Source organism: Apodemus sylvaticus, chromosome 8 (assembly GCF_947179515.1).
Source record: "Apodemus sylvaticus chromosome 8, mApoSyl1.1, whole genome shotgun sequence".
Lineage (NCBI taxonomy): Eukaryota > Metazoa > Chordata > Mammalia > Rodentia > Muridae > Apodemus > Apodemus sylvaticus.
In genome coordinates, this window is record NC_067479.1 from 56,640,459 (window position 1) to 56,663,199 (window position 22,741).

At 46.3% G+C, this 22,741-nt stretch overlaps 1 protein-coding gene across 2 annotated transcripts in view; it reads right to left on the minus strand.

Moving 5' to 3' along the window:
* Nucleotides 1-22,741, minus strand: part of Gfra2 (GDNF family receptor alpha 2) — a 91,728-nt gene that overhangs the window by 44,434 nt on the left and 24,553 nt on the right. For both annotated transcript variants that reach the window (XM_052190981.1, XM_052190983.1), the window contains one exon: nt 8,599-8,953. In XM_052190981.1, the coding sequence (XP_052046941.1) occupies nt 8,599-8,953 (355 nt within the window). The remainder of the gene's footprint in view (nt 1-8,598; nt 8,954-22,741) is intronic.

Genomic DNA, 22,741 nt, shown 5'->3' on the forward strand with positions numbered 1-22,741 from the left:
TGAGTGTAATATTATATTCCTTGGTTCCTGCCATACTCCGCTTCTTGGTCTACCATGAGATAAACAGCCTGTGCCACATGTTCCCATCATCATGAACTAGTCTGTCATACCATCCTCACCATGGTGGACCATGAGCCAAACAAATCATTCTCCTGTTTCTGTCAAGTATTACATCATGACAATGTGAAAGCAACTGACAGGCCATGAAGCCAGCATGTAGCTCAAGGACAACACAACTCACAGTACTCATGAGGTGAAGGCTACCTAAATTCTACTGAACAGAAAGGCAAAGCCCCCGGTGTTGGGCACAGGAAAATCCTTGGAGAAAATCTCATCAAAGGAGCCCCAAGCACCCTTCAGAGTCCTTCGATAAAACACTAAATGCCTCCTGTGGAAGACCAGCAGAGCTAAAAAAAAAAAAAAAAAAAAAAAAGCGAGAGTAGCTCCTGCCTCCTATGCTGCTCCCGAAGCAGTGGCCCAGCAACAGATCTCTTCCACAGTTGAAGGACTCGGGCCTGGAGCTGGAGAGGCAAAGTCATTGATGACCATATCAAGGACCTCCAGAGCCAGGTGGGGATGTGCTGGAGACCGAATTACAGCATGAGTGCTCTTCAACTTAAAATATAGCCGTATCTCCATAAACCCATCATAGGATAGAAATATCAAAAGTCAAACCATATTTCGAACCATATCCTCCATATCTCTTCTCCCACCAGAGTCTTCCCAAGAGGGACTCATCCCCCCCTCAGTTTAAAATACCACCACCCTGTTAATGACACCCCCAAATTTACAAACCCAGTCAACAGCCCAGCGCTGTCCTGAAGGGCCATAGAAGTACTACTGTGTCCCAAATAGAATTCCTGATCTACCTTCAACTCAAGCTCTTGCCCATCTGAGAAAAATGGCTCCATGCCACTGTGTATTTACCCCTTGAGTCATCCTGGAGTATCTCCATCACATTCCCAAACCCATCTCTAAAACCTCCCTCCCTACCTTATCCACGGATCACCCTGCTCACTGCAGTATTCTATTAAGGCTGGGTATACCTTATCCAAAATGCCTGGGACAAGAATTGGTTCAGCTTTCAGATCTGGGAAATTTGTATGTAGATACTAAGAAATCATGAGAAAGGGACTCAAGTACAAAAGGGAAAATTGTTTTTGTTTCATGTACATGCTAAACAGACATCCTGGAGATATTTTGTGTGGTATTTTTAGCACACTGGTGTTTGGACTGCAGCCCATCTCCTGAGGTCAAGTATGAAATGTTCTGCTTGTAGAGTCACATTGCTCTTCAGAGAGATCTCAATTGTGGAGCATCTGGCAATTCAGATTTCCAGACATGGGATGCTCAGCCTGGATAAACCTGTCTGCTTACCTATCCACTGTCTCCTACAACAGACTGTTCCAAAGAGATGTGGTCATCCCCACTGTGGTCTCCACAGTACCTCCAGGGTCTAACACGGTGCCTGAGGCAGAACAGGAGTGCCTGGATGAGACAGGCTTGACAAAGGGTGAGTTGAAGTGCAAACTATAAACCCCAGCGTGCACTTTGTAGAGGTAAATGTTGGGGATGAGCAGTGTTAAAGGCCATGAGGGTAGGCACTGCTCATGATAGGATTAGTTATCTAAAAGAAAAGAAAATTCTCTCTCTCTCTCTCTCTCTCTCTCTCTCTCTCTCTCTCTCTCTCTCTCTGTCTCTCTGTCTCTGTCTCTGTCTCTGTCTCTGTCTCTGTGTGTGTGTGTGTGTGTGTGTGTGTGTGTGCGCGCACACACACACCAAGGACAAGACTACAGGAGAGCATAACCAAGAAGACTGTCTCCCTAGGATATGAAGAATACACTGGCATCCTGATCAGAGACTTCCAACCTCCCAAACTGGTAGAAAACAGCATGGTTTAAGTCATGTAGTCTGTAGTACCCTGATAGCATCCAAAAGTGTCTAAAACACCAGGCAGGGTACTCACACCAAATGAGAGTAGAAACAATCATAGATACAATGGAAACAACTTGAAGCCAAGATAGCTAAAGGCTTAGGCTGTCACTGTGAGTAGACACAGATGGGCACACACACATGCATGCACATGCAGACACACACACACTCACACACACACACACCTACAGTAGAGGCTCTGGTAAGAACAGACCATTTGGGCTTGTATCCTGCCAATCTCTACATCCCCAGCATCCCCAAGTGGACCCTCTTCCTCCACCCACCGAGATGAGCAGGACCTTAATCACAGCTCTTCAGTGCGAGCCTTCCTCATCAGTGCTGGGTGGGAGTTTTGTGGGGTCCAAGTGTCTGGAATGTGGGATTGGATGAATGGGGAAGGCTAAAGACACCCCCCTCTCCACAATGCTGCTTTGCCGAAAGCAGCCACAGCAGGAAGTCACACAGACTTTATCATATAATCTACGGATCTAAACTGGAGCATCAGTGAGTTGATATCCCCAGGCCTTTGGAAAGTAATATTCAACATTCCTTCCCTGTGTCAACATAGCAGAGGAAGTTCCAGGAAGAGCCCTTCCCTTGACCCGGAATGAAGAAGAGCGGGGGCTCCGTGAGAGTGACATGGGTCAGGTGGGGGCAAAGCTGCTGGGCAAAGGGGACACACACACTGCAAGCCCGCAGCTCCTCCCTCCTCAGGAAATCTCAGCAGTGAAGCTCTTCTATGATCCAGGCCAGGAAGGCCCTCAAATGAGGCTAGATCCCACCATCCCTAGAAGTGGATCCCTGGGTCCACTTCTGGTGGTCCTCTCCAGCACCACCAGAGTGGACCCATGAGGTAGCAGCAAACAATGGGAGTCTCCAGAAAAGCCTAGTGAGTAATACCTTCACCTAAAGATGGAGGTCCCTACTGTCTCTGCAGAGCTAGCCAATTGAGTGACTCCATAAGACTCTGAGGACCTCCAGTTCCCTGGTCATGAACTCTCCAACTCTAAAACAATTCCAGGCCCATATAGATGATCAACAGAGTCTTATAAAGGGAATGTAGACTGTTCACAAGCCCCCCCCCTCCAATTCTCCCTGCTAGAGGCAATTGATTGCCTTATGCATGAATGGCTGGATCCCAGCCAAGACCTATCCTAGCTTCCCAGGCCGTTGGTAGACATCGCTAGTCAGTAACGGCTAGCGATGCTTTCATATCAAGGGGGGAACTTGGTATCCATCCCTAGGGAACTGGTGGTGTTACCAGAGAAGATAGAGATTCTAAAGCTCTAGGAGGCCTAAGAACCTTTCCAGATTGTAATGAACACAGTAAGGTTCTCTCTAAAATGTGCACCTAAAACTTGGTATATTATTACATCAAGATATACTGGGGCTTCTTTAAAAAATAAACAAATAAAAGTTTGGAAGCCCTTAGCCTCCCTACTGCTTAGCGAAGTAAGTCTTTTGTTAACTGTTTAGAGATGATCTGCTGAAAACATCAGCCAACCGGTCCTATAGAGTCAAAGAGAAGCACATGCCAAGACGTCAAGAATCAAACCCCAGTTCTGGGCAGCCTGAGAGAAGGAGGCTACCTCCCTCCACTCCTTATCCCAGCCATCTTCTCCTTTAGGACAAAGACAGCAGCCACAGCACAAGAGTGGCCCAGGACTACTGGGATAGCCCCAGGCTGGAGTCTATTTATGTACATCCTCAGCACCCAGAGGTTAAATCACAGCTCTGTAGATGGCATGGGTCCAGCAAGAGGTTATTTATAGTCTTCTGGCAGATCAGGAAGAACAGAGAAGTTCAGGAGCCATTTCCAAAGGCAGCCTGCCAGAGATAGTTAGTAAAGCAGCAGTTGTCCTCCCCACAACTTCACAGCCACTACAACACACACACTCACAAACACACACATACACATGTACACACACACAAGCCTCCACACCATGCACACATACACACACACACACACACACAAGCCTCCACACCATGCACACATACACCACACACACACACACACAAATACATGCACACACGTATGCAACTGAGCACATCCTTACAGTGGATACAAGCTGAGAAGATATAAAGACTTGTGTTCGAAATGTAAAAGTAGCTCATGACCCACTGGAACCTGGACAAAATCAGATTTTATCAGATTCCACAGACCTGTTCCAAAAAGCTCCCATCTCTCTAGGCTCCCTATCAGATGCTTCTAAGGGACATATCTCCCCCTGCTCATCCTTAGATCTTCAGTGAGCTTAAGTCCACAGCCCTGAAGCCTAGGGTGGGAATGGGACAAAAGCATGGCCTGGACTCTTAAGGTTGGCCTCCCAGCCAGATACACTGTGAGTACAGCAGGGTGTTTCTACTCACAGAAGGTCCAGCTACCCAGGTCAGAAGAGCAGCAGGAGGATTCTGAAGTGTGTCCAATGACTGCAAGGCCCAGCTAGCAGATAGCCCTGATTAGCCAAAGCTTCTCCAAATGCTAGATCAAAAGTCTCACTGGTAGTGATGCTTAACAAGACAGTGCGGCAGGATCTACTGTGCCTCACACAGGTGACGTTCCAGGCTGCGACTAGTCCAGCCTCCCCGCTAGTCAACAGACCAACTCTCATGTCATACCACCTAGGCTTTGGCAAAGCTGCTTCCTTCCACTCTAGAACTCCTGGGTCAAGACTGATTCAACAAGAAGCCTGGAGGTACCTGGGCCCCTCCACAGAAGAGGAGCTGGACTGGCTAGGTCGGGACCGAATGCTGCGGAAGTGGAGGAGTGTGTGGAAGAGGAATGCGGAGGGAGGCTGCAGGGGACTCCTAAGGATGGAAACTCCATTCCCAGAGATGCAATCCCCAAAGATGTTTTTCCATTGTCCCCCTCTACCCAGCTTAATTAATATACCCAAGAAAGAGAGGGTCTTCTGCTTCTATTTCAAGCCCCCATGACATTTGTCACCACGATTTTCATAAGACTTCTACCTGTGTGCCCATTCTGGAAGGCAGAAACCTGGAAAAGGCCAAGCCAGAGGAAGGAAGGGCACAGAAGGAAGGGCCTTTCTGGGCACAGTGCAGAGTCAAAGCCCAACTTGATGTTCTCCAGATGCCCTTTCAAGCCATCTTTAACCTCACAGAGCTGAGCTTAGCACCAACAGGACCCCCAGGGTCTGCTGGGCAGTGATACATGGTTCAGAGGTCAAAACTGTGGGACCTAGATAGAAGATAGTGTCCTCTTCCTTTCTAGGCCCCTCCTGGGAAGATCCTGGGGAGAAAGCCCTTGATGCTAGTCCCAGGAAAAACAAGAAATGCCTGGGAACTAACTGGAAAGACTATAGCTCAACAGATGCAGGCACTGAGAAAAGATCCCAATAGATGTCTTAGATAAGTGTCTTTGCTTGATCAGTGGAGAAACCAAGGGCCCAGGAAAAACATGGCTCACTAGATAGCTGTTCAGAAGACCACAGGAAGGGCTCCAACTTGGAGTGCCACCCACTACCTCCACCACCTGCCTGTCATTCCACAGCTCCGTCTCTGGGTTCTCCTCAGCACATGTCTCCCAGAACACCTCAGCTCTGACTTGAGGGCCATGCAGGGAAATGGACTGTGCTATGACATCCCCCAACTGCTCTGTCAGACCCACCCAAGATGCTTTTTCCTCATTTCCACCCTTCTTTCTCTGGGAGCCCATGTGACATCTGCATACTGGAGGATATGGAGATGGGACAGGCAAAGACAGGCTCAAGAAACATCCTGGTTGGAAAAACGCTCACATGACCTCATCTTGGGGCAAGATGAACTTCCTACTGAAAGTCTGACAAATCAGGGCATGTCCCCTAAGTCAATAATTTGGCTGCAGTGTTGTCTATGGATTCCTATAGATAGCAGTCCTTGAAGTCCACATCCCAATGCAAGGGGTTTATTTTCTTGGTTCATTTCTTCATTCCTCAGAGTCTTCCATCTAAACCTTCACAATGCTTAATGGTATCTAAACATCTGTTCTGACTCCACAGTGGGCTGTTTCCCATAAACTTCTCCTGATTATGACTGCCCCATCTCCAGAAAAAATAAGCAAACAAAAAATTTTCTGTTTCCTTAAGCCACCAAAACACTCCAGTCACATGAAACACCACTGGAGCCAAATATGGATATCCATCATTTCTCAAATAAAGAAATAATACTGACAAGTGGGCACAAAGTCCTGTCATTTGTCTGCTGGGGATATCTGATTAGCTTGACCCTAAGCACCTACCTTCATAGGAACCCTACAGCCTGCTGGCTTTGTGGACGTGCCTGGCCCACCTGTAGGCATAGGGTCCTGAGCCTGGACTCTTGCTGCTCTGACCAGCTCTTTCAAGGCTCTGATATTCATGTGTTCTGTTGTTACAAGTTGCTGTGTATGACAGAGTCTGGCAAGCTCAGGTAAGCATTTAGCCCACAGGGGATACTATGTCTCTACCCAAGAATTAGCATAGTCTCTTCCATGGTGTTTTAAGAATTATATGGCCCATCCAGCTTCCCCTTAATCCAAGTTACCAGGAAGCTCAGAACTAATATTCAGAGCTCTGCCAGCCTATGCCGTGAGGGCTTTTGCTTGCTCCTGCCTTCTAGGGTTTTCGGTTGCTCCTACCAACCTCTCTATTGTAGTAGGCACAAGCCTATTTCAAATTGCTTTATTGGTTGTATCTAAATGCATGCTTTTTTAAAAAGCAAATGCAAAAAGTCTTTCTTCACAAGGCTTTTCCCGGAGCCTACAGCTAGCTCTATGCTCAATCCCTTCTCTAAACACTGTGAGAGCTTGTTTTCCAAACCAAATAAAAGTGAAACCTCCCACTCCAGCTGTACACTGGCCCAGTTCGCCAGGGTCCAAAAGATACTCTCTTCCATCCTCTATCCTCCTGAAGACTCTGACTTCAGCCCTCTGCCTTCTGAATAGAAAAGTTTGGACCCAGTGCCTCCTCTTCTAGCTCTTCACTAAGCCCAGGCCACAGCATTTGACTTTCAACATACACAGACACAGGCATGCATACCATCTGGCTTGGCAGATCCCACCCTCTTGAAACCCCTTCCCTCTGCATTCTGAGTCACTACTTCCTTGTTTTCCTGTAACTTCCTCAGCCTCCCTGTCTTCTGTTGTACTCTTTGTCCCTCTCTTGGGTATGCACGGGTATTCCCTGTAGGGTCAACCTGCTTCCCACACCAATGGCTCCGCTTCTCTACTGACCATTGAAGATGTCCCAGTCAGTGGGCACCTCCAGTCTGGACTCCTTCATGAGCCCCGTTAACCTTCCTCATCACATGACTGGGCTTTACTCATAACCAAGCATCCAAGAACACCTATACCCATCTCTTCTCTCCAGCTTCATGACTGAGTTCAGTAGTCATCAGTGGAAACACCCCAGACGCTGCCAGGACTGGAAGGTAATAGTCACCCTGGTCGCTCAAACACTGCATTTACAACACTGTCCCCACAGAATAACTACAATATCCCATCATTATTCAACTAGGAAATAAGCAATTGCCAACCACACAGCCATCCAATTAGTGTGTTGTTGAGTATCCCCCATGGCCCCATTCTCAATGCAGGAAGAGGTGCAGAGGCAAGTCTTCTTACCAGCATTAGTGATACAATCCACTTTATCCCTACAGCCACTACCTCAGTCCAAGGTAATATGCCTGCTGTCATTCGAGCCACACACTTTAACAGCCAAAGTAGCAAGAAAGAGTCTAAAACAAACCCAGCTATAAAATATCTGTCATGTGACCCGGGCAAGAGTCTTCCTTCCTCGATCTGTTTCCTTCCCTTCAAAAATGGCAGCAAGGCCTACATCAGAGACTTCCTGCAGGGTTAGTGGGTTACAAGGACGAAGCCTTCAGAACAGTGTCCAGAACACAGTAGACAACTGAGACAACTGCAATCGTCCTTTCTCCAGCAGCCCCCCATCACCAACTGCTGAATTTCCCCGTAAGCCCAAGCTCTCCCTCAAGTCTCTCCTGATGCCTGGACTCTCTCCTCAGTTCTCAAGCCTCCATCAGCTCAGTGACTTTCCTCAGGACTTCCAGATTCAGGCAGATGACCCTCCCCTGTCCCCCCTTTTCTAGGATCCCCAGCCGTGTTCCCCTGAATTGGGATCACATCTCCTTAAAGTCACACAGCTTGTCAAATTTGAACCTAGTCAAAGTCAGGATTTGAACCTAGCACCGTCAGACACCAGAACCTAGTCCTCACTCAGCCAGCTTGGCCTTGCACTCAGTGAACAACGAACCTGCTCTTAGGTGACATTCCTCTGATGGGACAAAGGCTCAGACCTCCCTTAAAAGTGGAACAAAAACTTCTGATGGTCCTTTCCTCTGTTAGAAATCCATGATTTGAAATGGTAAGTTCCTTGGGTGGTCTGTTTTGTCTTCCCTTGAATTACTTAGCATGAAGCTGAGCGCAGAAGACAAATAATAAACCCATGATGAATGGACTAACTGGGTGAGGGACAGATAGATAGATACGTGCACTATAAGTGGACAGATAAACAGATACATGAAATGACTTTGCCCATTATCAATCATTGTTAACCCTTTCAGCGCCTTCTGCTGGGCTTATTCATGGTCATAATCCATGTGACCCTGTAACAGAGGCCAACCACATGAGCACCCCTAGTAGACATCCGTAGCTTCAGCCACTCTTACCGGCACAAGTGGTCCGTACGACACAGGCTGCGTAGGTCCAGGCAGTTGGGCTTCTCCTTCTCCTCGTAGGAACAGCTAGGCAGGATGGTTTGCCGGCGGCGCTCAGCACATGCCTGGTCCTGACAGGAGCAGAAGAGCATGCGGTAGGTATACTCGCTGGGCACACGGTCAAAGAACTGGCGCAGGGCCTTGTGGCACTTGCGGCGGTTGCAGCGTTCGGTGGGAGAGATCTCGCGGTTGCAGATGGAGATGTAGGAGGAGCGAAGTTTCTTGCAGTTGTCATTCAGGTTGCAGGCCTTGGCGGCATCCAGGCAGTGGTTACTCTTGGCACTGACCACCGGGTCTGCCCCTGTCCCTGGAGGGCAAGGGGGAACTCGAGTCAGAGATACACATGGACACAAGGAAAGGACACACATGAGCACTCAAGACTGGTATGCTCCCTTAAGCCCACTCTGTGCCTCAGTCTCCTTGTCTTGGAATAAGGACCATTGCCAAGAACATATGACTGCAGGGACCATTGAAGATATTGATATGCCCAGAGTACATGAGGGTTTCAGGCAAGGGGTCCGTGGCAAGGACAAGGAGATTCAGAAGAAGACTCTAGATACAGAGTCTTAAACTAACCCAGCTTCATATACTTGGAAGTGACTGTTTGCTTCAAAAACATGGAAGTGTGTGTCACAGTCCTATTTATGGGGGGACAAGAAATAATGTGTCTGGCTCCAAGTCACATAACTTGGGTCCCCTATTGCTTGTCCCCTAGCAGTTCAGCAGGACTTCAGGGAAATGGCACCACTGGCATCTGGAGTAAGGAACATTCATCATTGAGTGTTGTCAACAAGGATGTACCCCTACCCTTGTAACTACCACTGCTCGTCTGTACCCGAAGGGTGTAGCTGCTGCTGCCACCACTGAAAGGGAAGCACAGTCCTGTAAGTGTGAAGGGAAGGCTGCCCCAAGTTGAACTCTGACACTGCTGGATGTGTGATCAGCCATGAGACAGACAGGCTGGGTCTCTTGCCCTAATGTTGTGGATTTTTATTGACTACAGTGTGAGAAAATGTCTGAGGTACACAGTAGTGTTCCCAGGAATCACAAGGTACCTCCTCTATAATGGTTGTCCCAACCACACAGATCTTAGCTGTACCATAGTGATACCTATCATAGAAACCATCTGACTCCATAGCCAGCCAGGTCCCACCATAAAGTTTCTCTTGTCCCACTTGATAATTGGCATAGGGAAGGGTAGGGCCCCAATCTTCCCACGCCCAGCTGAGATCTTCTGAAGAGTCAGGTGAGTGATCAATCCAACCTAACCTGTGTTTTACAGATAAAGAAAATGAATTCTGGATGAGTCTCAGCACTGCCACGGCCATCCAGAACACTGACAGAACACTAGAGCCAGAGAAGCTGAGCACTCAGCACCACCATATGCCAGGGAGAACAATCAGCCTAGGCCAGGGGTGATCTCTCCTCCTCCCCACTCCCCTAGTCTTCCCAGTGTATCTCTCTAAGTACAAGAACCTGCCGTGGTGTATAGAAGAATCAATACCAGGCTTGTAGAGACTATGAGCCCTCTATGGCTATCCCTGGTGACTCCATACACAGTCCCTAGTCCTCTGATTACTTGTTCATTAAATATCTATAAAGTCCCAGCTCTGCACAGTCCTCTGCTGGGTGCCATGCTGTATGTAAAAGTACTAAGAAGAAGCCCCAACTAAAGAGCTGACCACTCCAAAGAGGAAAGCAAGAGACAGACCAAGGCCAAGGACTAGGTCTTGTAGAACTGAGCCTGCCTTCAAGTTCTGGCTCAGCTACTCATCAGGAGTGTGGACACACTTTTTTTGTCTCGGCCTCTTTATCTGCAGAATAGGACCTATCGCCAAGCAACTTTGCAAACATGAGAAATTACACATAATTTTCCCTCCTTTGCATTGTGACTTTTCCTTGACTTCTAGAACATTTGCATTGGCTATATGAGGAGGTATCCTTTTTTTTTTTTTAATTTTTTTATTCGATATAATTTATTTACATTTCAAATGATTTCCCCTTTTCTAGCCCCCCACTCCCCAAAAGTCCCGTAAGCCCCCCTCTCTTCCCCTGTCCTCCCTCCCACCCCTTCCCAGTTCCCCGTTCTGGTTTTGCCGAATACTGCTTCACTGAGTCTTTCCAGAACCAGGGACCACTCCTCCCTTCTTCTTGTATCTCATTTGATGTGTGGATTATGTTTTGGGTATTCCAGTTTTCTAGGTTAATAACCACTTATTAGTGAGTGCATACCATGATTCACCTTTTGAGTCTGGGTTACCTCACTTAGTATGATGTTCTCTAGCTCCATCCATTTGCCTAAGAATTTCATGAATTCATTGTTTCTAATGGCTGAATAGTACTCCATTGTGTAGATATACCACATTTTTTGCATCCACTCTTCTGTTGAGGGATACCTGGGTTCTTTCCAGCATCTGGCAATTATAAATAGGGCTGCTATGAACATAGTAGAGCATGTATCCTTATTACATGGTGGGGAATCCTCTGGGTATATGCCCAGGAGTGGTATAGCAGAATCTTCTGGAAGTGAGGTGCCCAGTTTTCGGAGGAACCGCCAGACTGATTTCCAGAGTGGTTGTACCAATTTGCAACCCCACCAGCAGTGGAGGAGTGTTCCATGAGGAGGTATCCTTAATTGAGAGGGTGGTCTCTTCATGGTCATGTTATTCCCTTAAGCAGCTGCCCCATTTTCTGTTTCCCTTTAAACAAACCACTATTTATCTCCGTCGTCTGTGTCTTGTTCTGCATTGTCTCTCAGACTTATATTAGCCTGGCAGCCACTCTTCTTCCTCATCACTGATAGGAACCCAGAGGCCCAGCCTTTCCCAGTGTCTCACTCTATCTACCTAAACCTACCTCCTCACTTGCTGTCATTCTGGCTTCCCTGATACCTCCCTGTGCAGACTGCTTTGTTGGTTCTTGTCTGTGCTCCCCAGGACCCAGCACCTGAGGCTATCATCTCATTGATATCAAACAGCTTCTATATCCTGAGACCTCTCTTAAAAACCCCAGACTCGTCTGGAGAGATGGTTCAGCAGTTAAGAGCACTGACAGTTCTTCCAAAGGTCCTGAGTTCAGTTCCCAGCAACCACATGGTGGCTTACAACCATCCGTAAAAACCACAGACTCATCTGTTTGCCTCTACTTAACACTAGTACCTGAAAACCCAACACCCTTGTGACAAACCCAGACCTCAGTGGCTCAACTGACAGCCAACTTAATCCTTCTGTAAGAAGCCACACAATGCAACTCCATCAATACCTGTACTCAATCCTTGACTCCTCTCTCATTCACAAAGCACATTAGAAAAATCAGGAAGTCTATGTCCCAAACATTCCCAGAATACATTTCTCACTACCATTACCAGTTTCCTTCAAGCTTGTCAGCACCATGCCCTACCCCCAAGTTTTCACAGCGCCCCACAATAATCTTCTCTCATCACCACAACTGGTGTAGATTTTTGAGAACCTAAAACACAGAGATGTAATGCCAATGTTCCAGAATAGCCACTGGCTTCACTCCATGGCTTTAGCATGAGCACTGTCCAGAATGGTAGCCATTGGACATTGATCTGGAAGATTAGGAAACACACACCAGATTCTAAAAACTTATTAAGCAAATTATGTATCTCAGTAATAATTTCTTTGCTTTGATTACATGTTGAATGAATAATATTTTGGACATGAAGTGTTAAACATAGTGTCAAAATTAATTCCACCTGTCTTGTGTTTTCTGTTAATGTGGGTACCAGAACATTCAGAATTCCATGTACATAGCATGTTTCCTTTAAGCACCATCGCTCTGTCTAACCTTGCTCCTCCTCCTCCTCCTCCTCCTCCTCCTCCTCCTCCTCCTCCTCCTTCTCCTCCTCCTCCCTATTAGTCACTCTATGCCAGTACTAGCTGCCAATGGTGGCCTGACCTTGGGGCCTCTGCACTTGGTATGTCCATGGTCTACAAGGCTCTCCTCTCCATAATCATAGAGCAATATGGATTAGTTGATTCATGCTCAAAGGGTTCTTTGAGTTCTCACCCACCGGTCCAAAATACTCCCTATATTACATTTATCCTAAAATGTAATTCCCCCTCAGCACACATCAACAGCAACCACAGGGTAGATACTTAACTCATTTCTTGTATCAAATTAAAGTAGACATCATGTTACAAGAATACCCAGTAAAGATTCCAAATAAAGAAAGAACAAATATAACAAGAACAATGCTCAGTTTACAGTAAATACTTAAAAGTTTGTTTATGCAAAACTGGCATAAACCAGGTAACAGTAGACAAGACTACATTTATTCATGTCTTAATGGTGGCCTGGGAAAGAAGGGATCAGAAGGCGGGCGTGGAAGAGCTCAAAGGTGGACCATTCACTTTAGCACTGCTTTGCCATCAGCAACCTTGTAATAGTGGGAAGAGCAATGTTCCCTCTCTTCATGGTGAAATAAAGAGGAAGGGAGTACAGGCAACAGAAGATTATTTGGTGATAAAAGGAAATGAGCTGTCACACCATGAGAAACTCACGAAAGCAGCAGGGCATAAGATACCAGGAACATGACATTTTGGGAGAAAAAAAACAATAGAGACAGGGGAAAAGATCAGTGGCTATCAGAAGTTGGGGGAGGGAACGATGAGCAGAGAAAACATGGGATATTTTCAAGGCAATGAAACACTCTACATGATATTGCAATGGTCAGAGGATATAACACATGTATCCAGACCCAAGGAGTATACCAAGAGTAGATCCTGATACCATCAGCTATAAACTCTAGGGGTAGCAGTATCATTGCTGTTGGCTGTAGCAGAGTACCACCTGGAGTAGGGCAGTGGGAAGGGTGGGAAGCAGGGGCTATAGGATCCTTACGTCTTCCTTCAATCATGCCTGAGGGTGAACCTCCCCCCCCCCTAAAAACATTGAATCTCTTTAAAATGTGTGTTGGCCCACTTCTGTAGCCTCAGCACTCAGGAGGTTGAGGCAAGATGGTTGCCATGAGTTCAAGGTCAACCTCAGCTATATAGTGAGTTCCATGCACTCCTAGGTTACAGAGGGACACTCTGTCTCAACAAAAGGCATGGGGTGGGGAGAAGGAAGGAAAAGAGAGGAGATATAAAAGAGAAAAGAAATAGGTTGCAGTCAACTTAAGGCAGAAAGGAATCATGATTCATTTTCCTATTTTATTCCCCCCTCAAAAAAAAAACAAAAAAACAAAACAGCTTTTGGCTGAGGAAATGCAGGTAAAATAGGTAAAGTATCTGGTACACAAACATGAAGACCTGAGTTTGGATGCCCAGGACCCCTGGAGGGAGAGGGAGGAGGAAAGGCCCTGAAGCACATTGCAGACAGACTCCAGAGTCCAAGGGAGATCTTGTCTTAAAAAATAAAGTGAAGACATAATTGAGGATGACTCTGGATGCTGATCTGGCCTTTATATGTACATGCACTTGAGTATAGTGTGTACACGCACATAGTGAAAACATATACACCACTCATACACATGCACTACATACAAATGTAAGTAAATTCATACAAAATGCGTACAGGAATACAAACATATATACAGACAGATAGAGACAGACAGACGGATGGATGGATGGACAGACAGACAGACCAGGTACTTCCCCAGCCAACAGCTGGGGACAGAAGTGCCACCCATCTGTGTAAATGCTAATGCTGAGTTCTCCTAGAGGAGATTAGAGCAAAGAGAAAAGGACCCATCTAGAGTTGGGGGGGGAGGACATGGACATAATGATTTTCATTACCAAAACTGGCAAAATGTGTCGGAGGAAGTAGGAAGTGGGGTCCCAGACAGAAGGGACAGTCAAACAAAGGCTGAGAAGAAGAGAAGAAAACTCAGGCCTAGAAATGGGAAAAGGAGCAAGTGCTGGTCAGCTGGGCAGTAGACTCGGCCATGCTGGAGCCTTGGCCTCTGCGGCAGTCCTCTGAGCTGCTAGTCAACCATTCCGGAAGCAGGCTGTGCAAGGGCCCAAGGATGTCTGCCAGCACAAGGGCTGGTGTGGCCTGCCTCTGTGGGTGTGTTCTCCTCTACCAGACAGTCCTCCCTGTGCTTGTTAGATGCCTGCTGGCTGGCAGGAGCAAAAGAGAGAGTGGCCTGGGGCTAGGGAGGAGGGGGATGGGTGGGTCGTGCTGCGGAGAAACAGTTGACAACTGCTAACAGAGCAACAGCTAATTTAGGCCTGCGGCTGCATCTAGGTTTCCCCCAGGTGCTCTGTTCCCCTCCACGCAGTAGTGTTCATAGCTAATGCCAGTGTAATTATAGCCCCAGTAGCTTCCGTTTGGAGCTTGAATAGTCAAAGTGTTTGCTATGGGGTGGGACATGTAAACCCCTGGGCCTCAACTTGGTAAATTTCCTAGAAGAAAAATCAAGAAATGCAGCAGTGTGAACAACAACTGCCTGGATGTGAGGAAGATGCCCCGCCCTGAGTCCACAGGGGGCAAAGAGATGGGGGGCGCTCCACTATGGAGAAAGCCACCCCCTCAGAACTAGCCCAGCCATCTACTTGAGCATCTGTCATGTGCAAAGAATGGGGCTCAGCACACAGCCAGATGCATGCAGGCCTACGTGACAGGTTTGTGGCACAGGCTGCCTCTTTCCTGCCTACTAAATTTCATCCTACCCCATGGCCTCTCTCCTAACGCCTGGAAAGTTAAGTCCCCACTGAGAAAGAAGTGGAAGGATTCCACACACAAATTTCTTCCTCCAGAGTCCTTCAACCTCAGCCTACAGCTAACAAAAGAAAAGAAAGGAAAAGAAAAGGTACAGTAGACAGAGATGAAGATTCTGGAAGCTTAGGTCCTCTTGGTCTCCACCCATTCCACTGTGCAGATAGCATAGACCACACAGACCACGTCAGAGGCTTGGAAACTAAAAATGAATGCCAGGCTCTCTGACCCAGGACTGCCCATCTCTGATAGATGCTGCCACTCATGTCCTATATGGGTCCCCTGGGCCTGTAGAGAGAGGAACATAGACGGACCAAGATGTACATGGTGCACAGCTGCCCAGGGGAGAGGGAGGCAGGATTCAATTGCACTTGGCACTTTCCAAAACCTCAATAAATCTCTCCTACAGCAACTTGAGCCCCCCAGAGACTTATCTTGGCTTCTTTATTCCTTTTCTTGTTCCTCCCTCTGCAAAGGATGAGAAAGGATGTGTAATGAACCTCACCACAAAAGACCTGACACCAGCCTCCCACACCCCAGCCTTGGTTCTCTTTCCTTGCCAGGAGCACTGTTGAGCTGGTCTATCTGCAGCATCAGGCTGTCCCCAGATAGCACAGCACCGTCCCTTTATGTCACAGCACTGGTGTTCCCTAAATCGCTGTTCTGTATTTAATACAGAGTTGAGTTTGCCAAACCAGTCACCCAGCCCACCAAATTTTAGCTCTGTTAACAGTATAGCTTTGGAGAAAATTTAATTATATTTTTTCCTTAAGGGTGTGGGGGGAGTCACAGTGCTTTGAGTGAGTGTTCTACCACTAAGCTACTCCACCAGCCATTTTTACTGTTATTCAAACTGACCTTGAATTCATTTTATGGTCAGAGACCCCTTGAACATGTGATCCTCCTGCCTCAGCCTCCCACACTGTTGGGATTACAATCCTAAACTACTAAACCTGGCCAACTCCCTTAATTCCTAAGTGAATTTTTTTAAGTTTTTCTTTAATTGATTCAATCTTTAAATTCTTCAGTTCTTATAGCTTACATGGTAATATCTCCATTAATTCTGGAGCTGACATAGTAAAGCCAATAGTTTTCCATTTTAATTGTGTATCATACACAAGTCATATTCCAATGGCACTGTGTTTGCACTCAGAAGCAGGAGACTAGCTGTGAGCAGAGGTACTCAGACTTCATAATCTCATGTATCCAAAGACCCACTAAGCCACAGGCTTCATGGCTGGCACTTGGATTTTGTACCTACCCCATGATTCTGATTTGTTTTCCAAAGTTTGAGCCCAACCTAGAGACAAGGCCCAGGTGCTAGTGCCCACTAGCACCTAACACACACTCATGGACATGCAGACACATGCGCCTAGTACCCCTAGCTCACCACTGAGCAGTGCCACCTGAGCAGAAGGTCACATGTAGCTCTGTTGTCACCTGAGGACAATTCTCAGACATGTTTTGTTCCTCCTATCGCCTCCCTACCCCCAAACATCAATGCAGACTTTCCAACCACAAACATGTGACAAACACAAGAATCCCAGCCTTCTGGGAAACTTACAACTCACAGGGACATAGAAACTTCAGCTTCCCTTCTTGCCCACGGGTCATTTGTGTACAGCCTCATTTATACCTATGTGCACACAAAGGCTCTCCACCAACAGCACCATAGCCTGGTTGTCAGCAATCACTCAAACAAACAAATATTTTCAGGAACTGACTACACACCAAGACCTTGAAAGATTGAGTCCCTGTTCTCCAGGGCCTTTCATTCCAGTGACAGAAAAACTGGTAATACAATACATACACATAAAACAATTTAATGGACTGGCAAATGCACCAAAGGAAAGAGGAAACTTCAGAAAAGAATGATAAAGAGATGAGATGCAGAATGTTTGCCTGGAGGTCAATTTGAGAATAGTGACCAGGAGGGCAGCCCACATGAAAATCCAAGGTCAGGGAGTTACAAGCAAAAGGAAGGTCACATGCCTGGAGACAGGCATGGGTATGTATAGCATGTTCCCAATTAAAGAAGAAGGAACTGGAGGAAGAGGAGAGGAGGAGGAGGAGGAGGAGGAGGAGGGAGAAGGAGAAAGGAGAAGGAGGAGAAAAAGAGGAGGAGGAAGAAGAGGAGAAGGAGGAGGAGAAGGACAAGGAGAAGGAGGTGGAGGAGGAGGAGGAGGAGGAGGAGGAGGAGGAGGAGGAGGAGGAGGAGGAGAAGGAGAAGGAGAAGGAGAAGGAGAAGGAGAAGGAGAAGGAGAAGGAGAAGGAAGGAGGAGAAGAAGAAGAAGAAGAAGAAGAAGAAGAAGAAGAAGAAGAAGAAGAAGAAGAAGAAGAAGAAGAAGAAGAAGAAGAAAGAACAAGAACAAGAAGAACAAGAAGAAGAACAAGAACAAGAAGACAAGAAGAACAAGAACAAGAAGAACAAGAACAAGAACAAGAAGAACAAGAAGAAGAACAAGAAGAAGAAGAACAAAAAGAAGAAGAACAAGAAGAAGAAGAAGAACAAGAACAAGAAGAACAAGAACAAGAACAAGAACAAGAAGAAGAACAAGAAGAACAAGAAGAAGAAGAACAAGAACAAGAGCAAGAACAAGAACAAGAAGAACAAGAACAACAAGAACAAGAACAAGAAGAACAAGAAGAACAAGAAGAACAAGAACAAGAACAAGAAGAACAAGAAGAACAAGAAGACCAAGAACAGGAACAAGAAGAACAAGAACAGGAACAAGAACAAGAAGAACAAGAACAACAAGAAGAACAACAAGAAGAACAAGAAGAACAAGAACAACAAGAAGAACAACAAGAAGAACAACAAGAACAAGAACAAGAAGAACAAGAACAAGAAAAATAAGAACAAGAAAAACAAGAACAAGAAAAACAAGAACAAGAGCAACAACAAGAACAAGAAGAGGAATGGAGTGGCTGAAGCTTCCTGTAGGACAGGATAAGAACTTCAGGCTTTATTCTAAAAGGATAAGCACTGGAAGGAGACTCATTCACCAATACATGGAAGGAGCATACTAAGCATGCTTTTGGTATACTAAGAGAGGATAAGGGTGAAACTGGCTAATAATGCCAGGCTATGCGAGTTGTACTCCAGAGAGGGTAGGGTTTGGGAGGGTAGTCACTGCAGCCCATTTTCATTCTGCACATTCAGTGGAGAATAATGGCAGAATGGGACTGGCTAGATTTTGAGGGGCAGGAGGGAGAAGACTAGCGTTTCAAATGCCAGGTCAATAGTGATGATTCATTAGACAAAGTATACTAGGGAGAAAGGAGGAGGGCAGAATTGTTTTAGGATGAAACCTGGTTCCTACAGGAGAATTTGTAAGTGCCCAAATGGAAGTGGTGACAAGACTGAAAGATCAGAGAGCCATCTGGGCTAGAGACAGCAAACTAGTCATAACTAACATGGGGGTAGCCTAACTCAATGAGACTCCCTAGGTTGAGCATGAGAATAGAGATTAAAGGGGAAGTGGGCAGAACCATGGGTGCCCATGTTTAGTACAGACTAAGAAGCAATGGAACCTGAATAGGAAGAAATCAAGAGGGTCTCATTTCATGAAATCAAGAGTTTTGAATATGAAGCAGTATCGGGTGGATGATCAACAGACATCAAGCAAATAGCACTGTGTGCTAACAATGAGATAAAAAATAAACAAACTCTACAGGGTGATTGACTGGAAAGACAGGGAGGAGAAGGCAGGAGAATAGACCAAAGCGGGGAGCCCATGCTATAACCTAACTGTCATCTCTTGTCCTCAAGAGGCCATCCAGGTGCAGCTTCAGTGTTGCAGCCACGAGTCTCTGAACTCTCTCCTACCACAGGTCAAGGACCGCTGGAGTCATAACAGCACTAACCTGAGAAGGCTCCCAGCAGCCTGGAGCTCGAAGACCAGAGCAGAGGAGATGAGGATCTCAGACAGACAAAGCTTTCCTTGACTTCCTAGGCTTCATGCTCTGTCTCTGCTTTTTGTTAAGAGGAAAAGACCATACAGAGACTGCCCCACCTGGGGATCCATCCCATATATAGTTACAAAACCCAGACACTATTGTGGATGCCAACAAGTGCTTGCTGACAGGAGCCTTATATAACTGTCACCTGGGAGGCTCTGCCAGCGCATGACAAATACGGAGGGGGAACACTCTCAGCCAACCATTGAACTGAGTGCTCAAGGGGTTTCAGCGCCATAGGAGGAACAACAATATGAACCACCCAGTACCTCCAGAGCTCCCAGGGACTAAATCATCAACCAAAGAGTACACATGGAGGGGCCCTTGGCTCTAGATGCATGTGCAGCAGAGGATGGCCTTGTTGTACATCAAAGGGAGGAGAGGCTCTTGGTCCTGAGAAGGCTCGATGCCCCAGGATAGGGAAATGCCAGGACAGGGAAGCAGGAGTGGATGGATTAGTGAGCAAGGGGAAGGGGGATGGGTTAGGGGATTTTCGGGGGCTTTGAACCAGGAAAGGGGACAACATTTGAAATGTAAAAAGAATATGTCTAATTAAAAAAAAAAGAGTGGGCATTCTGGCTCAGAAGTAGTATGGGAGGTGAAACTATCTAGACATAGGCTACTGACTAGGAGAAAAAGTGTGCAGAGGTTATAGGAACCTCTCTGTGCCTCATTTGTCTCATCTGCAATATGGGGCCACAATGCTCATCCTTTAGACACCAAGGTAATGTCCAAGGTAAAACAGAATGATGATGACTAAAATATCCACTGTGGTTTGAATGTAATTTGCATGTCCTCTAAGGGCCCATGGGTTGAAATTTTGGTTAATACCCTGCTACTAGGAGATGACAGAACCTTTGGAGGTGGGGGGTTACTGGGAGGTCTCTTCTTTGTTGAGTATGTGCTTTTGAAAAGTAGCACACATGGATTAGTGGTTCAAGAGAGAGGGAGGATTGTCATAAAATCCTGAGTTTGGCATCATCCTCTCTACTCAGGCTCAAGATGTAACCATTTGTCCCCATCCATGCCCCTCATAAAGAACTACTGCTGTCTGCTCTCCAGTCTTGGACTTGGACCCGCCCAAACTCTACACTAAATGAGTTTCTTTTCTTGTATTATCATCTGCTGCTAGTGTTTTTCTTATAGTAATGAAAAGCTCATTACTAATGGCCCTCAGAGTCTCCAATTCATAGCATATAAGCAACAAGAGCCTGCTTAAAAATAAGATCCCCAGCTGGACAGTACTTCTTCCCGTCTCTCCACTTTTGTAACATCCATCGCACCTTGCCAATGGAAAAGGTCCGACCCATGTGCTCTTGCCTCTATACACTGTGCTCCAAGAAAAGAAGGTCCCTCAGTGTCCCCTCCATGAACAAAAAAGGCCATCGCCAGAGCTCTTCTCAATACAGAAAATCTGCCAAGGCTGGACCTCAGACCCTTTCCCGCATCTGTCCCCCATCCCTGAAACACCTAATCAACCTTCGGAAATGGCACCTCAGTTTTCCCCCAAGAGACAACAGGACCAATTCCAACACGCCCAACATGCCACCTCCCATTCCTTTCAGTTGTCATCCAAAGTCCAGAGACCTGAGAGGACCTGAATCCCCATCCTCCCCTACTCTGTATGTCCAGAGCACAGCTCCCCCCACCCAGACATGCCCTGGGAGTCCTAATGCAAGCCCAGTGACCACAACACAAAACCACGACCACCTGAGTACTCTTTAGAGGAGGCAGACATTTTGAAATCAGGCCAGCCCACCAGAAGTCAACTTGATAAATGGCAAAAAGCAGTGGAAATCAACAACAAAAATCTATTGAATGCTTTGGAATATCATCTTACCTCTTCCCACTCCTCTGCTCCTCACCGCCACAGGCATGCCCCAGCCTTGTTTGCACTGGTATCTGTACCAACATTCCAACCCTGAATCACCATCTTCCCACCTCCACAGCTTTCTTTCAGGAATTCCTACTCTAGCAAAATTTGTCACCCACCCTGAGACTTGATCATTGTCCTGACAACTCCGTCCACCATCCCACCCCATTCCTCAAACATTGCTTTTACAGGCTGAACTTCTAGGATAAATACATCATCTCATTGGCTCCCATCCAACACACTAATCTGGAGGGAAGCAAGGCCGCCTTTCATTTCCATGGTGGTCCAGCAGCCAAGTGTCTCTCAGAGACACACCATCCAAAATGGCTGTTCTCACTTGAAATTCCTATACTCCAGTCTCAGATATCCTATTAAAAATAAAAAATTAAAAAATGCCACTCCTGGGCATATACCCAGAGGATTCCCCAGCATGTAATAAGGATACATGCCCCACTATGTTCATAGCAGCCCTATTTATAATAGCCAGAAGCTGGAAAAACTCCAGGTGTCCCTCAGCGGAGAAATGGATACAAAAAATGTGGTATATATACACAATGGAGTACTATTCAGCCATTAGAAACAATGAATTCATGAAATTCTTAGACAAATGGATGGAACTGGAAAACATCATCCTAAGGGAGGTAACCCAGTCTCAAAAGAACACTCATGCTATGCACTCACTGATAAACGGATATTAGCCTAAACACTTGGAATACCCAAGACACAATTCACATATCAAATGATGCCCAAGAAGAAGGAAGGAGTGACCCCTGGTCCTGGAAAGACTCAGTGCAGCAGTGTAGGAGAATACCAGGACAGGGAAGTGGGAAGGGGTGGATGGGGGAACAGGGGGAGGGAAGAGAGTTTATGGGACTTTTGGGGAGGGAGGAGCCAGAAAAGGGGAAATCATTTGAAATGTAAATAAAGAATATATCAAATAAAAAAATCTTCAAGTTTATCAGAAAAAAAAGAAAAGAACTTTATGGCTGGGCATAATCACAGCATTAACTGTATTAAAGGGTCACAACATTATGAAGGTTGAGAACCACTGTCCTAGAAATAAAGAGTTTTAAAGAAAAAAATCTATCTCACAGCTTCTCCTGACTCAGTCTTCCTGGGCTGTTGTTTCTTCTCCCTTTATTCTAATCTGACAACACTGTGATTTTTTTTTGTGTGTATTCAGGATGCTACAAAGGAAAAAATTACAGATCAGGTGGCCAGTAAGTAACAGAATTCCCTTCTGGAGGCTGGAAAGTCTAGGATGTCTAGCAAGCACTCACTGTCAGCTCACAGACAATCATATCTCCCTATGCCATTGTTTGTCCAATGGCACAGAGTTCTCTGGGCAATCTTTTACAAGAATATTAGTTCAAGTCAAGGAGACCTACCCCTCATTGCCCAGTTCCCTCTGGAATCCTATGACCTCTCCTGGACTCCACAGGTTCCTTCACATACATGGTGCACATAAAATCATGCAGACACACATATACACAAACACAAAATGATAAGTGAAAGCCCTCTGAATAACGTCACCTTCAGAATTAAGATTTCAGCGTAGGACCTGGGTGGGAGGCCGGG